At 37.6% G+C, this 17,382-nt stretch overlaps 1 protein-coding gene across 1 annotated transcript; it reads right to left on the bottom strand.

The window, feature by feature from the left end:
- Nucleotides 1-1,126: 1,126 nt before the first annotated feature.
- Nucleotides 1,127-16,428, bottom strand: VN2R571 (vomeronasal 2 receptor 571). The gene is made up of 6 exons (XM_056796930.1): nt 16,205-16,428; nt 13,589-13,880; nt 12,242-13,045; nt 7,236-7,463; nt 4,710-4,837; nt 1,127-2,027 (listed from the first exon to the last, which is right to left on the bottom strand). Exons 1-6 carry the CDS (start codon nt 16,426-16,428, stop codon nt 1,127-1,129), a joined length of 2,577 nt encoding a protein of 858 aa, XP_056652908.1.
- Nucleotides 16,429-17,382: the final 954 nt, after the last annotated feature.

Raw genomic sequence — 17,382 nt, forward strand, 5'->3', positions numbered from 1 at the left:
TCATATAGAAACACAGAGATGAGATAGAGATAGAGATGGATAAAAGAGACAGAGAGCTCAAGAGACAGAATGAGAAATAGACATAGCATATGTATTTATACATATATAAATGTGATAATTTTTTATTTCTAAGTTTGAAATTGAGTCTTGAGTCTGTCTTCCAAACCTCTTTTGCTATCTCTTTGTTCCTAAGAAAGCCAAGAAATGCTTTTACATTCCACACCTCAGAGCATCTTACAAATTGGGGTGACTGAAATTGAAGATATGTTGCCTGTTAAACAAGACTGGTTCAAGTTGATAATGTGTGCAGGCAGGAAGACATCATCCTTGAGTTCCCTATTGAAATGAGCTATGGAGATTAAAACTTATTCAGCCCCAAGTTGATCTTCCTGTCCAGAACACTAAAGGCAATTAGAATCTTAGGACCAGGCATGGCTCCTGTCAATGTCATGAAGCAATCATGGAGGAACTGAGGGAAAATCAGTCCTCCTTCTCATTAGATATTCACCAAGAGAAGATAGTTAGAGGAGGGCTTTATAACAAGCTTCCAAAATTATATTTTATGACTTAAGATGCTACATATCTTTTTCTTTGATCACTGAGAGATAACCGACCAAATAATTTACTAGTTATTGTTAGCCTGAACAATAATTTTATTCTCCTATATGTAACTCAATCTCTTGGAATTTTTAATCATATGTATGTATATGTGTGTGTGTGTATGTACTATCTCTATCATGTTTCTGTTTAACAGTTTTTTCTCTTGAGGAGAGCATTAAGTTATTCTTTAAATAATGTCTCAGTTGCTCTCTATAATGTTCTTTTGGTTGTGTTTATTTCATTGTTCATTTAATTTTGGTCTTTCTGTGTTTTTAAAAAAATAACTGATTTGCCATTTTTATTGTCCAGTTGTATTTCATTACAAACATGTGCCACAACTTCTATACCCATTACCCAATTGATGACTATCCCCCCTATTCTCAGTTCATTGCCACTGCAAAGAAAGTTGCTATAAATATTTTCAGCTGGGGAAAAATTGAGAGATTTTCAAGCAAGATTAATTAATTTTTTTAAACATCTTGTTATTTGTGGGAGTAATGAAGACATTTTCTGAAAGCTTCTTGTCTCAGGAAATGGGATTTTTCTTTAAAAATTTCTTGGTGTTCTTCTGTGGCTGTAGAAGGATTATATAGCACTTAGGGATGAAGATGCAGCCTAGTAAGCCAGCACTGGAACTCAAGATGGAGAAGACCTCCACAGCCACCATCATCTTCCCCTTGGTGCTCTGGTATGTGGGCAGGAAGGAGATCCAGACACTGCAGAACACAAGCATGCTGAAGGTGATGAATTTGGTTTCATTGAAGGTGTCAGGGAGATTTCTGGCTAGAAAAGCCACAGTGAAGCTCCCCAGGGCCAAGAGTGCTATGTAGCCCAGGACAGAGTAGAAGGCAATGAGAGAGCCCTCATTGCACTCAAGGATGATGTGCTCAGGGTCAGAGTGTGTGTCTGCATCAGGGAATGGAGGAGAGAGCAGGAGCCAGATTGCACAGAGCATGACTTGAATAAAGGTACAAAAGACAACAAGAGAAATAGGACCTCTGGAGCCCACCCATCTTCTGCTACTGCTGCCAGGTCTTGTGGCTCTAAAGGCCAGAACCACAGTGATGGTTTTGGCCAGAATAGAGGAGATGGCCACCGTGAACATGACTCCAAATGCTGTTTGTCTGAGGAGGCAACTTATTGCAGTGGGGCGGCCAATGAAGAACAGGGAACAAAGGAAGCATAAGGAAAGGGAGAGGAGGAGAATGTAGCTGAGATCCCGATTGTTTGCTTTGACTATGGGGGTATCTTTTTGATTCACAAAGACCCAGAGAACCAGAGCTGTGAGAAGAGAGAAGGAAGCAGCTATGGAGGCCAAGGCCATTCCCAAGGTTTCTTCATAGGCCAGGAAAGTCACCCTTTTGGGGAGGCAGTGAATCCTCTCCCTATTGGGATAGTGGTCCTCAGGGCACTTCATGCATTGATCTCTGTCTGAAGAGAACAATAAGGTCTTAGAATGGCAGGTTTGCATACCTTCCCTATCAGTGGGTCCCAAATGTATATTGTAATACTAAAAATTTCTCCATTTGATTCTATTGATTCTTGCCTCTCATAATCTGTAATTTGTGATCCCAGAAGTCAATTTAACTTTCTTCAGAATTTCATTCCTTGTAAAATGAGGATAATAGTGGCCCTTTCCTTACCCAGTTGTTATGAGGATTAAATGAATTAATATATCACAAAGTAAAGAAATCCAGTTTATTGTTGAAATGATTTAATGAATGTTGATAATCTCTCTTTTCAATGTCTATCTCCTCATCCTGTATCTATATGTTCTTTATAGACTTTTCCCTCAGGAAAATGATTCAATTATACTCATTAAGTTAGTCTTTCTAGAGCTCTTCTGGAACTGTCTGCGGGGATGCAGTACCTATAATTTTTAAAGTACTTGATTCTGTTGCCTTTCCTGTTGATGGTGAGTTTATCTATGATGATATACTTAGATGGCATTAGCTGATGACAAGATGTCTTTTGGGTTTTACTAATGTGATTCTTAAATTCCTTGCCTGGACCTCAACTCTGAGTATTCTAAGAATATTGAAGGAAGGAGCTGTGCATGTTTAGGTTGGGGAAAAATTCAGATGAGAGGATAGGTGGTACTTCATATTCAAAGAATTAATATTAGAGGAAGGACTATATTTGCTCCATTTGATGGGAGAGGGCTATCTAGAGGACTTTGCTGAAGGGCAACATATATTTCAGCCCAGAAATTGAAAACAGAGAAATTTAGAGAACAGAGAATTTCTGTGTGAAGGAGATATTAATAATGAGAATGTTCTAAAAATTTAGTGAACTGCATTGAGAGTATTGGCTATCTCCTTCTTGTAGATCTTTTAGCAGAAAGTGGATGGCCACTTGAGTACTGTGAAGATGGGATTAAACTTTTCCCTTCTGAATTTTAGATTTAATCACCAGAAGTGTACACACCCCACTTATCCTTAAATATGGAGAGGTCTGCAACCCATGTGTGTTATAGTATGTAATGAATAAGATTCGACTGACTGTACACTGGACAGTCCTAAACAAAGATCTAGCTGTAATTGGCCATTGTAAAAATGGAAGGCAGTCACAGGAAGTGATTAAAGTAATGGTTTTTATAAGTGGCAAGAACTTCCTGTGAGGAGGTCTTTTGCCTTGGGACTTTACTTCACGGTCCCTAGAAGAGCTCTGGCTGAGGACTACTTTCTATTTACTATTAGGACTATCACGTGGGTGAAAGAAAAAATGCTGACTCCTTTCCCTGGTTTGTTCTGGATGTACTAGCCTCTGGAGAGTCCCCTTGTCTCAGAGAATACCTTATGGCTAAAACCCTTGTTTAATTTACCTCTGAACCTTCTTTGTCAGTGCCCCCTCAAGCCCTACCTGGTTTAGAACAGGCCAAGTAAATATCTACTCTCTCTCATTTTCTTGCTTACATTTTTTCTTCTTTTGTAAATAAACTACTATAAAATAATTTGGAAGTGACTAATAATTCCTGGGGACTACACTCTTAAATTTAGATCAAACCCTTTCATTTCCCCAATTACAGTATGATATACTGGGGATCTCATGGAAGTTTGGGTCCATCCACTTTTCATATGAAATAATAATTAAATTCATAATTTAATATTTATTGTCCAGTCCATTAACTTACAAGAAAAAAGTAATCCCTCCCCCAATGGAAAGGGTATATGGGCATGTCATGGCTCAATTCCTGCCATTTCAGGTTATAAAACAAGATTCTGTGTATCTTCCAGCCATGATCAGGAGACACCCCTTTGAAAGCTAACACTTGTATTGATTTACTGCTGAAGAGAGGGCATCCTCCCAAACACTTTCCATTCCTAAGAATATTGAAAGAACTTCCTTCACAGAGTTTCTCCCCCTGAGACATTGCTCTAGGTCAGATTATTTCCATAGTCTACATTACTTCCCATTTTCCTTATGCTCACATTGATTTTCTAAATTTCTGGCTGCTTACTCAGCTTTGTTACCTCAATATACTCTTCAAAGTATTCTGGTTTCTTCTCAGAGATCCAAACCTTATGGTGAAAGAGGAGAAATTTGGACCTGAATGAGGTCAAAGAGGAACAGAAATGTGCCTTTTTGGCATGCATAGTACAACATACATGTAAGCATCCAGGAGAAACAGTTGAGATGAATTTCAAAATGTGGTGGACTTCTGTGCAGTGTCCTGGATTTGATTCTGAACTCTTCTTAATAACTGTATTACTGCAGTTGGTCACTTTCTTACTCTTCAATACAACTATTATGTCATTGGGGTCTTGAGAGAAAAGAGCCCCTGAAAATCTCGAAGCCCTCTATTAATGTAATGGCGATGTAGTGTAATGATCAGTGTCAATAGACATTTCCAACATTTATTCCTCAATAATTGTGCCACAGAAAAGCTGGGTAAGAAATTTCCAATCTGGTGGACTTCAAATACATCAACTGTCACTAACTTTGATCACTCTTGACTCTAATCTGTTTGATCTTTCTGAGTTTTCTCCTAGGTTTCCTTTCATTTCATGTTCCATAGGAATTGGGTTCTCCATTATTCCATTTTGATCTGTGTGGCATCCAGCTTTATTTTGTTTCTCTGAATATGTGTTTGCTATGAGTCCATAGACTTACCTGTCTGGTTGGAAATCTGCCCCTGTGGGCAGGGTGCACAGTCAAAACAGCAGACAGGCTTTCCCTCCTGGGCTTTTATGTGGAATCCTGGGCTACAGACTTTGCTGCATCTGGAGGGAAGAGGCTACACAAAAAGCATCCAAGTCATAATGATGTTGTTTGGAGTCAGAATATGCATGTGTTAATGTGCTTTGTTATCTAATTTTAGTTTGCTTTTAGCTACAGGCACACAATTGTCCTTTTCTGTAAAGGCTACCAATGCTCTTTTTTCAGGGATATAACATTCCTATCTGCAAAAGCTTGAATCAGTTTCCCTGAAAAAAGATGCAATTTGCTAAATATCAAAGTAGCTCTATTTCTTTCCTCTTATGGAGGAGAAAAAGTTTTTAGGATATGAATTGGGGTGTGGAGTCTGTCCTTCCACACACCCCCTACTACACTGGCATATGAAAACTTTTGGAGAAGGAATAATCTTAGTGACTAGAATTTATTATCAGTTGAAACTTTTCCTAAGATTCTTTAATACAAGTATTTGTTATTCATATCTGTTGTATTTGACTCTTTGTGATGCTATTTGTGATTTTCTAGGCAAAGACAATGGAGGGGTTTTGAATTTCCTCCTCTTTCTCATTTTGTAAATGAGGAAACTAAGTGGAAAATGGTTAAGTGGTGTGGCAGGAGTTATATATTTAATATCAGAGAAATGATTTAAAATCCAATATTTCTGATTCCTTGATTGTCACTCTACTTATCGAACTACCTAACTATCATACAAAGTATTGCGGATGTATTTAAAAAAGATAATGCAGATACTACCTCCACAAAGAAGAACTATTTGAGATTTGAGACTCCAGTGACTTAGTATGAGACAGTAAACTTTTCTCCTTGTCTATCTCTGTCTCTGTCTCTGTCTCCCGACCTCCATATCTATCTCTTCCTTTTCTCTCTCTTTCTGACTCTCTCTCTGTGTCTCATGCTGCATGTGTGAGTGTGTTTGAGTGTGTACGGTAAGAGTAGCACTTACATTTGTATTACTTCTACTTAAAAGTGATCACATATCTAAAGTGGGAACCCTGTTCAATTGATTCAATCAGAATCAAATATGAATGAGCTTTATAAACTTTTTAAAATCAGTTAAAAACCCATGATTTGAATAAAACAAAGTAGTTCTTCAAAGCAAAGATTCTAATTGTCTGGAAGTGAAATGTTTAGAGTAAATTTGGTTTTTCCATTATATCACTGAGGACTATAGTTAGACGTGAGTCAATATGGCAGAGAAGAGAGAATTCATAGGGATCCCCAGCTCTATACACATTTTGCAGCACATGTCCTAGATAGGAGGCTGTCTAAGGTAAATGCCAGGTTTTAATACACTTTTCCTTGGTGTGTATTTGAAAGTGTACAATTTCATATGCTGTTTGCTGAACCAAATATTACTAGGAACATGAATTAAGCCTTGATCATGAACAAGAAGGCAGACAAACGAAAGTCAGGTAATATGGCGACCTAAACCTAAGCCTAAAGTGCGAATTTTTTCTAGCCTGGATTTCAGAACAATTGTAATTTTCTCTAAAACACATACTCTAAGGTGAAAAGGAAGAAACCATACCTGGAAGATACTTGTATTATCCTTGTAACTTTTCAGACATCCAACCCAGGACTCTACTCAAATAGTATCCTTAACAAATAGTTTTTGAATGGATACATAGTGGAGTGGATGAGTGATTAAGGAATTGTGTTGTGTAATAACAATGATAAATCCCTCTCTCTGTCCTATAGATCATATAATTTTAGACAAACTTCCACTCTCTGAATAATTTTGTTTCAACCACATAAAACTTCCAAGTGACTGAGTACTTTATACTGATTTAAGCAGGGCTTTTGGCCTTTTCCATGATACTATGGACCTAGATTTGTCATCTTTTGATTTGATGACTATATAGTTCATCATTTAGTGGCCTGTGGAAGAAGGAATTTAGATAGTAAAGGTAGCTGTTAGATTTCCAAGTGTGGTATGTGGATCAACATAAAAATGGAAATATTATTCCCATTAATGGGAGCTCTAATTGAATTTTGATAAAATAGGGTTTTCACCCAGGAATCCTAAATATTATATGTCTGCTATTGCTTAGAGCACTACGGTACCATAGAAATTTTGCTGGGTATAGCAGCAATTGATCAAAAATCATTAGGTCTAATAAGAAGTTTCTGAATGAGTCTACTTCCTTTTTCTGTGACTGCTATGAACCAGGTAGATTCTCTTGCTTCCCCCTTCCACAGCTGTACAGTGGAATAATCTTATTGTCTTGAAGGCTCTCCAAATAAAGAGGAATTAATCTTGGTACTCTTTTCTCAACATTATCTCAGCTAAATTTGGCATAAAAACTTGATTTTCAAGCTGCTTCCTGCAAAAAAATTTTGTGCGATTTGAACCAGGTGTGAAAAATGCTAGTGACTATTCTGGTGTGCTATTTGCTTTGGTTTACATCTTTCATTAAATAAACATTTCAATCATTCTTCACCTCTCCCCATTTTCTGGGCCACACTATTGCCTTCTGCTGGATAATGAACTCTTGACCAACTGGAGCCTCAGAAATAAATTCTCCCACTTTGACCAGAACTTCACTGTCATTACGAAAGGTCACATAATTGAGAATATCATAGTTTGCCACAGAGTTCTTCTTCTTATCCAAAACTAAATGGTTCCCAGCACTGTTGTTAAACTGGACATTCTTCAGGAAGGAGTGGAGCTAAAAGTGAAGAAGATGAAAAGTTATGTAGGTGAGTCTCTCAGGGATGGGTACTAGAGTCTAGGCTGCCTAAATATTTTTTTTTTATTGAATAGTTGGATAAAAGCTGGATTAGTCCATCTTTAGACTTTTCAATTGTCATGAAACTGATGGATCCCTAATAAATTGAATAATAGAAGCACGATCTAAATAAGCCTCACTTGATTAGAAGTTTTGGTCAAATCACAAGGTCTTGGTAGCAATAGTTGAAAAGAGAGAAAAAGGCTATAAAGGTCCTCTGAATTGAATGAGAGCAGAAATGGGAAAGGATGCACAGAAAAAGAGCTTGCAATGCTGGTGCATAGTATTGGATGTGCTGCAGAATGTCCTCCTTTGTTTTGTGAGTCTCCTTGCCAGGCAGTCTACCAAATGTTCATATCCATTTAATCATTACCCACTATTTAAAAGCCAATAAATTGGTCCTGGAAGTATTAAAAGAAAATCAAAAGTATCTTCATTAAAGGAGCTTACATTCTACTGAAGGCAACCACATTGAAACAGAAAAGTAAATACTGTGAAAGGGAGTTTTTTTTTTATTATCTTAACTTAATCAATCAAGTACTTGGAATGCTCCACTCTCAATCAGTCAGGAATTTGAGGATCCTTTTGATGAAAGTTTACACCCTCAGATGTTGGGAAGTGGATCCCACAGGCACTGCCCTCCTCAGGCAAATTAAGAAACTCTGAATGGTTCCTGAGATGAGATACACCAGCCCACAGTTAAAGGAAAACAGAGAGTCAGAAAGTGTTGTGGAGAAAACTGCTTATAAAGTTCAGCCCAGGGCATTCTGATTTATTCTGCTGTCTTGGTGGCTCTTGTTTAAAGAGGGATTCTGCTGGGTGGGTGTCTTTGTGTTGGACTTCTTCTGAACTGGAGCACTTCAATATTGGTGAGTCAACGAATTTGGCTTTGATTACTAACTACTGGTCAGAGACACTGGCCTTTCTGCTTTTCTCCTGTCTTATCAGGGGAATGCTCTCTTCAGTGAGGCACTCTGAGCTAGACTTAGGGAATTTAGCAAGGCAATATTTTCTATCTCCTTTTGACATATCTCCCTTTACTATTTATACCTTGTTGTAATAAAGCTACTAAGAGCTTTGTGACTTGAGAGTTAATTTTTATAAGCAGGTACACAAAAATTGTAAAAATTCTTTCATTTATTAAACCTATTTAAATTATTACAATAACATCCAGAAGGAAGAAAAAATTATCAAATAGAGAGGGAAGGAGGTAGCATTTATATATCACCTTGCATGTGCCAGGCACTGCTAAGTTCTTTTTAAATATAATATCTCATATGATCAGCAAATGAAGAAAGAATTTGCAAATATCAAGAATATAATTTGAGTCTGTAAGGAAGCTAGAGATTTTAGGAAGCAATTGTGAAGTAGAAGAACATCTCAGGCTTAACTTAAGGGCCTTTCCAAAGGCATGGATTGGGGGATGCAAGCCTAAATTTAGAGAATACACTATAGTCTATTCTTTTCTTTTTAAAATTTATTTATTTAATTGATTAATTTAGAATATTATTCCATGGTTACATGATTTGGATTTTTCGTCTCCTCTCCTCTAATAGTTAATGAGCAACTCAACTGAGTTTTACATTTATCATTGATCATAACTTATTTCCATATTGCTGGGAACCATCAGTCCATGACACCTTGACAGAGTTATGCGTGGTAGCTGAGGAGACCACAGTGTGGTCCTTGGCGAGATGTGACTGCCCACTCTATCCCCCTTGCATGACTTCTTCCATCAATGCCCTTACCTATGAATTGACATGATTATTATTCCCCCCAGTCTCAAAAGAAATAATGCAAGAGCAAAGCACCTGTACCCTAATTCTCCAAAACATCAACAAAAGATCAGACCCTCAAATCCAATCCCAAAAAGACTATCATGGGTTAACTTTTACTTAGGTACATAATTCCCAGCAAAACCGCAGCTACAGGCCAAGCCAAAAACTCTCCCACATACAGAAGCCTCTTCTCATGAAGTCAGCACAGAAATCAATCATAGAGGCCCAAGCGATAAATACAAGTACATCAAGCTTCAGTATGCCTCAGTGACTCGATCCCACAAATCAGTAACTCCCTAGAAGCCAACAGTCTAAATTTGAATTGTGTTCCCAGACCCCTCAGCCTCCATGATATGATTGTTGAATTGTCTTCTAAGAACTGCTGATTAATTATTCCATTTTATTAAAAGTAATACACAATTTTCCTTGATTGCTTGTAAGCTCAAAACTTCTCACAGGGTAATGGGAGAATTAAGCCACCTGTGACAAAAATCATTTATCTTGTGTGCAACCTTTATACTTTCTGTAATCACAACACAAGAATATAGAATATTAATCAAGTGATTTGTTAAAAGTTGATTTATCACTTTTCCAATTATCTCTCTTTGATTTTATGTATATGTGTGCCAAGAGAATGGGTATAAAAATAAAGATCAGACATCAGGGAAGTGGAGAAGCTGTCAGATGCAAAGCAATCCCAAGGCTGCTATGATTAAGCTGTTTTCTGTTTGTTATTTTTGTTGACTGATCTTTCACCCAGTCGGGATACCCTGCAGTTTTGGGCAAGGGTGGACTTTTCCCGTGACACCATATTATTAATATTTGCAATAGTGTGATCATTTAGCATCTTCAGTAGTTTATTTTTGATAGAACACATTGTGTTAAAATGCATACTCTGTAATTGATTTTTCAAAAATTCAGTATACTTTGAAATCAGCATGGTAAGCTAAAAGTAGAGAGAAAACACTTTCAATTCTAATTTAATTTTTTAAAAAGGCTCTATGGAGTCATTGATGGATCTTGAGCAAAAGTATAATATCATATTGGATTAGGAGAGTGGCATGATTAGACGTTCTTTAGGAAGATTATTTTGTCAATCTGTCTTCATTCATGAATACCTTTGAATGTATTTGTATTTGCTTTTATCTTATTTACATTTCTTATTTTGCATATATGTTTATAGAAAATATATTCTCTATTTTTATATTTTCTATATTTCTCTTGAATTTAAACATAATCCATACCCATTCAAGAATATAAATGTGTATATAAACTTGTAGATGTATATCCATATGGTTGTATGTATGTGCACACACACACATATATACACACAGATATATTTTTATGTGGTCCTTTCCATTGTTAGGGTAGCTGTCCAGCATCCACAAATTAATATATTCATGGGTGAACACCTGAGAAGGGAAACTGGAGATTGAGAGAAAATGAGTGGAGGGGTTTTAAGAGAGAAGGAACACAACAAGGGAAGAAAGACAATATGGGCTCCAATGTACATGCTCCTCTGATGGTGGAAAGGGAGAGGTACAAGTGTCCCCAATCTTTTATTGGAGAATCAAGGAATGGGTGATGGGATGTAGTTGATGAACATGTGACATGGCAGAGAATTTAACACTGGCTCAGTTAACAACCAAAAGATCAAAGAGGTGTTGGCTAAGATAATTTAGGTCTCAGTGCCCCACCCATAGACCCAATTGATTTTGGACTGAAGGCTTATGGAGAGGTCAGCATACAATAAGCTCATAATTACACTTTGTTGCAAGGCTTAAGTTTGGTACATGAGCATATTGTTCACAAGAGTCAGTTTTTGAATACATCAACAATACTTTCAAGGTTAGTTCATACCTGGTTCACTATAGTTAGGTTCATCAGAGTAGGGATTTTTTCATTTTTGTTTTTAGATCTCCATTGTGTAGTATATTTAGTGTCACATAAAAGAACATTTTAAATTGTTGGCTGATTTTTTGTCAACTTTCTAAAGGATGAATCAGAGAAGGGGGAAACAGGAATCTAAGATTATAGTTAAAGAGGTTTTTTAATTCAACAAATGTCTATTAAGGGGTATACAGCATAGTTTAGTCATTAGGCTAGTGCAGGAGAGGAAAGACAAATCTAAAAAATATTTCTATTGTCCTGTTTTTATTCTGAAAAGTCAATACAGAAATCTTTGTTTTAAGACAACATCTCTTGTTAAGATCTAGATCTCCACTTGGAAAGTCCCTTAGTGTCCTTTAATCCAACCTTGTTAATTTAAAGATGAAAGCTAGGGAGGTCATGGGATTCTTTATTGATACCTGGTAAATAAATTTCAGAGAAGTTTTGAACCTAGGTTTTCTGACTTCAAAACAAAGGTTCTATCTGTTGTACCAGATGCTCTGGAGTAACTAAGGTTGCTAGGGAAAGGAAAGATACCTGTCTTTGACTTCCTTATACTGATGGAGGAATGGAGCATGAAGTGTTGCTGGTCACAATCTACCTGTGAAAACCCTCAGTGGGCAGTTAGGTGGAAGAATGGATGAAGTACCAGGTTTGGAGTTCAGGTGTCAGGAAGTGTCATTTTCATACTTTTGTATTTGGCCTCAGATGCTTATTAGTTAGCAGTGAGACCTTAAAGGACTCTCTTAAATGTTGTTTACCTCAGATTCCTCATTCATAAAATGAATTAAAGAAGGAAATGACAACCTACAAAACTTCCCCAAAACTTTAAGGGACCAGTTGAGTTTAATTCTCATTCGTATAGCTTATAACAGTAAACAAAATGATCATAACTCCAAAATGGCTAGTTATAGCATATTAGGCCTTGAATCTATAGAGTTACTCACTGACAAATGAGGAGACCTGAGTTATTAATCTGCTTTTTCTATCCTGAATCAACAGTGCCCACAGTCCAATATTTGAAAATCAGTAGCTAAGGGGAGATCTTACCTTCCAGGGATAAGCACCTGAGTTGTTCCCATTGCTATTGGATTCCATTTCTGATCTCACCAAGAACATTTCATGAAGGGCCCAGGCAACAGCATACACAGAATTGTAAACAGTGTAACTCTGGTCAGACATAGTTATGTCTAAATAGCTCAATCTAAGTGTGTCCAAGGAAGCATTTGGTGAACAGACAGCTCCATCTACTCTTCCTACTTTAGATGTACATCCAAAAGCTGAATTCCAGAAGTCCTGAAGGAAGATATTCTCTGGGTCTTTAACAGGGTTAATGGTTTTCAGAAAATGTTTGAAACCAGGAATCTTACTTGTCTGATCTGCGAATATCAAAGCTCCATTGAAATGATCAAAATAGACATAACTTGGTTTTTTGGCAATATCCCAGTGACTGCTGGTGATCCACATTCTGTATACAAGGGCATGAGGAACTTCTCTAAACCTCAGGGTCAATAGTGAATCTGTATTTCCATAAATTACAATCACCCTGGCTGTAGAAAAAAATAGTTCGTTGAGAAAATAAAAAAGATACTGATTATCCTCTGTCAAACCAGTAAAGACCTTGCGTATAAAAGCAACACAGACATCATTTCTGACCATTTCTTCTTGAAGATCCCTGAGGAATTTCTCACTTCTTGGATCATCTGAAGCAACCAATCCCACCCAGGTCCATTTGAAATGCACCATTAATCGAACCATGGCAAGAGGAAGAGAGGTGTCCCTGGGGGCCATCTGATAGACAGAAGGAAACTGGACTGGGTCACTCAAGAATGGATCAAAGAGACCATAGGTGACCTAAATAGGAACAAAACATGAGCTTAGTAAATTCATTCTCTGAATGTATTTTTTTTCACCCTCCCTTCTCAACCCATTATCTTCATCCTTTTTATCCCAGAATGGATTAATTCTTCATCTCTAGCTATTAAAAAACTTCTGATAATTCAGGGCTCCATCTAGGGGATCATGTCCTTCATAAAACCTGACCTAGCTCAAACTGATATAAAGTTAGTGCTTTCTGACTTTTTAAACCTTTTTGAATCTGTAATACTGTGCACAGAGAGTTGAAAATATTTGATTAACAAGTATTTGCATTTAATTGCGTTGTTTCACAAATTCTGTAGGTGGCAATTTGCTGCTTCCTACAAGAATTGATGAAGTGAAGAATTTTTTCTCTTATATGAAGAGTTTCCTTTCCCTTCTCTGGGAGGCACCTGACAGGCAAATTAGACATTAGGATTCCCCCATACTTTTGGAGTCTAAATTTCAAGTAGCAGAGCCATCAAATCCTTTCTGTGTCCTCAAAGCAGTATAGGCTGAATTGAACCTATACATCCCTACCTGTGGGATCCTATAGAGCTCAAGTAGGGATCCCATGGAAATAGTCAATTCAGAAGTGGCTCCTCCAATGACCACTATAGACTTGCCCTGCCTCTCACAGTTGTAATTTGGAATGGTCTGTCCCTGGCCTGACAGCCACACCAGGGAGCTCTCCAAGGTTGTCTCATCCTTGTGATAGGCATTGAAGATGTGGAATCCCAGGGTTATATTGGGTAACAGTTTGGTGTTCCTGTTGATCTCTTCTACAGCAAATATCAAGGCCAGGACCTGATAGTAGTGTTTGTGTTTCCACCTGTGGGATTAAGGAGATTGTTAGGAACAAGAACTATTTTTAGTCCTACTCTTTCCCCTCTAAAGGAACAGAAATTTTTAAATGGAGAATTTTTTCCATCTTATGAAGGTACAATTCTGAGGTCACATTCACTCAGTGAAGGGCAATTACTTCTTTTTGAGTCTCTTGTGTAGCCTCAGTGTTATATTCTGAAAATTTTATTCTATTACTGTCAGGGACTAAGATGACAAGATTGAAAATTATCATTATATCCAGCAACTGTGATTCTTTTCCTCACAAACAAAACCACTGTAGCTAATATAACAAGGGAAAATTTTCACTGCAAAAATACATACAGTACATCATTAAAAGTCATTTACAAGATATTTAAGGAATTGAATGAAGTATGTAAAACAAGAGCCATTCCCCAATCGATGCATTTCAAATGATTTAAACAGGTAGGTCTGAAGATCAGAATTCCAAACAATCTAAAGTTATTAAAATTTTTACAAATGACTAATGATCAGCAAAATGGAAGTAATAGCAACTCTGAATTTCTCCTTCATATCTGTGACAAGGAAATCACTTTAAAAGACTGATATATATTAATTTAAGGTCGCCAAGGAATTCAGCTATGTAATTCCTAAATGAAAACTCAAGTCAGCAGTCAACCTTTTATGGAGTTTAATTACAAACAGGATGAAGAAAGGTATTAGAGATAGAGAGAGAGAGGGAGAGAGAAAGGGAAGAGAAGGGAATAGGGCTTAAATACCCCTTCTGTTTAGGCTGGGCCAAAAGGCCCAAGTCCTTAGATAGCTGGGGCAAAGAAAGGAGATCAGTCCCTATTACTCATGTGACCAAAATGGAGAAACAGTCTCAGGGGCCTCCACCTCCAGCTTCATTCAGAGCAGCTTCCTTCAGAGCAAGCACAACCTCTCAGAGCCAAAAAACTCTCCAACCAACCACCGTTCAGTCCTCAGACCCCTCTCTCTTTAAGCAAACCATCCAAGTTCCCTCCCCTCAGTTCTCACATCTACCAATCACTGTCCATGTCTTCCCTGTGCCAATGGTGGCTCTAGCTTAACCCAGGACTGCCCAGAGGCTTTGCACATGTCTGTTGAAGGTCATATTCTCAAATAATTAAATCTTGATCCTTTGCTACAGCCCTTCCTAAATCCTGTTACCCTGAGTAGGGTAGAGATTGGAATAATTAAATTTTGATCTATGCTGCAGCCCTTCCTAAATCCTGTTAGGACTGAGTAGGGTGGAGATTGTAAGTTCCAAGACCTGGTTCTGTCATTCCAAGTATCTCTATTGTATCAATTCTAAAATCAACCATGACTCAAAGAAATTCCTGTTGTATGCTTAAGCATAGGTCAAAGCCCTTTCCATTGTTCAGCAAAAGGTTTCTGTCCTAAAGTAATCTTAAGAAGGGAGGAGGAGGAACCTCCCATGCCAATGGGGTTCACATTCCAATAGACTATTAGTAGGAAATTTTTCAAGTATGAAATTTCCCAATGGTGAAATTTCCAACATTTATAAGTCTAAGAAATTTTAAGGTTTATATATCCATCATATTGGTAAAGTTGGAAAAAAGAAACAAACACAAGAGGAATTTAATGTAATAGTCATAGTGCTGACATTCTGGATAGCAATTTGTATCTATTTTCAAAATGTCACTGAATTGTAGACATCTTTTGACCAATCAATACCTTAAAGAATGTAAAGAAAATATAAAGATCTTGGTGTTTAATGTATATGTATGTATGTGTGTGTATATAGACATATATTTATATATTTATTTTGTAATGGCAAATATCTGAGCATTAAGAGGATATACATTGATTAGGGAATGGCTGAACAAATTTTGGTATGTGGAAATAATGGAATATATTTGAGCTGTAGAAAAAAGAGAAAGATGATTTCACAGAAATGGCAGAAGACTTGCACATACTGAGATGTAGAAAGACAGAAGAACTTAGAAAAATGCATATAATTATAAAAGCAAATAATCTGAGTATCTGAAGAAATCTGAGCAATGCAGTGACCAGCAATGATCACAGAGGATTGATTATGAAGAACAGATACACTTCCTTACAGAAATGTGATGAGTATCTCTCCACATTAAGACATTCATTCTTGGATGTAGCTAAAATAGAATTTTTTTAATAGAAATAAATTTAGAAATTTAAATTAGAAATGTTTGCTTGATTAAACTTATTTTTTACAAATTTTCCCCCTGCCTTTCCTTTTCTTTCCAATGGGAGATTGTAGGTGATCAAGGAAGAAAATAAATGGTTGGCAAGTTAAAAAAGTAACTACAATAAAATAGAATAAGTACTTACTGATGCTGTTTTACTATATCCTTAGGGTGATGCATAAACCATTTCCAATGTGGGAATTTGTTCAATTTATGTAAAAGTAAAGGGAAAAATCCTCCAACAACAAGATCCCCATCTCTATAATATGTGGGGCTGAAAGTCCTTTCTGCATGGCAGGGGGTCCCTTCTTCCCTGCCCATAGAGAGTGGCAGCTGCAGGAACCGGAAGAAATAAAGTTGGAAGAACATCAAGTAGGCTACCCTTTAGCTCTCAGCCAAAGTCCACCTGCTTTCACAAAAAATTTGCGATGTGCTTTGGGGGAAGCTGGGAAACAGTACCTGTAGCAGATTCAGGTGCCTCGGAATGGGACACTCTAGCAGAGGACCTCTAGCAGAGGTCTCTTTCCTGAGCAATAGTTCCAGCTTGGTTTGGCCCCTGACAGTCATGCACACACAATGCAATACAATACTGGGTGACAATCAGGACTGAGGCATTGCTGACCATCATGTATTTATGAAGAACTTGGGCTTAGGTAATTATAAACAAATGGCCTTGTTATTGGATAAGGACAGGATCTTCTGTTTGCTTCCCCCTCTGCAGACAGAGAGAGCTCAATCAGTGAGACACTCTGGGGACCACAACTGCTGGGGGCTCTGCACCTGTGTCCCTGCGTCTGAGTAAAATCTTGTTTTTCTCACTCCTTCTTCCCAACTTCTGGGTCCTCAGCAAGGCCAACTGGGACAAAGTGAGTTGGCGTCCCATGAGGTTTTCAGACATGTGGAACTTCTTAGCATGTGAGAATCTATGTAGGCATCTGGCTTACACAGTGACTCTGGCCTTGGGGGAGTTTCATCAGAAAATATTTTGTGAGAGGTGACAATGTCAAAAAGAGATAGGAACGGAGTGGTTAGGAGTTCTGTGATCTCAGCTTTCTTTGTCCCCAATTCTAAATGAGAGAGTCCTGCAGCTTGGATTCACTCCCAGAGTATTGTTCTCTTATATGGGTCTGGTACAGAGTATCTTGTCATTTGTTCAGCAAATAGAGATATTTCATGCAGTTATTGCTTGACAAAGGCTCAAAACTGATATTTGGAATGGGGATGTGTATGAAGTCCTGCTGCAGAAAAAAATGTTTGTTTCCCATAATCACTCCACTAACCAGCCCCTCTGCTGTCTGCTTGCATTAATTCAATCACATATTT

This window comes from Monodelphis domestica, chromosome 4, assembly GCF_027887165.1.
Source record: "Monodelphis domestica isolate mMonDom1 chromosome 4, mMonDom1.pri, whole genome shotgun sequence".
Classification (NCBI taxonomy): Eukaryota; Metazoa; Chordata; class Mammalia; order Didelphimorphia; family Didelphidae; genus Monodelphis; species Monodelphis domestica.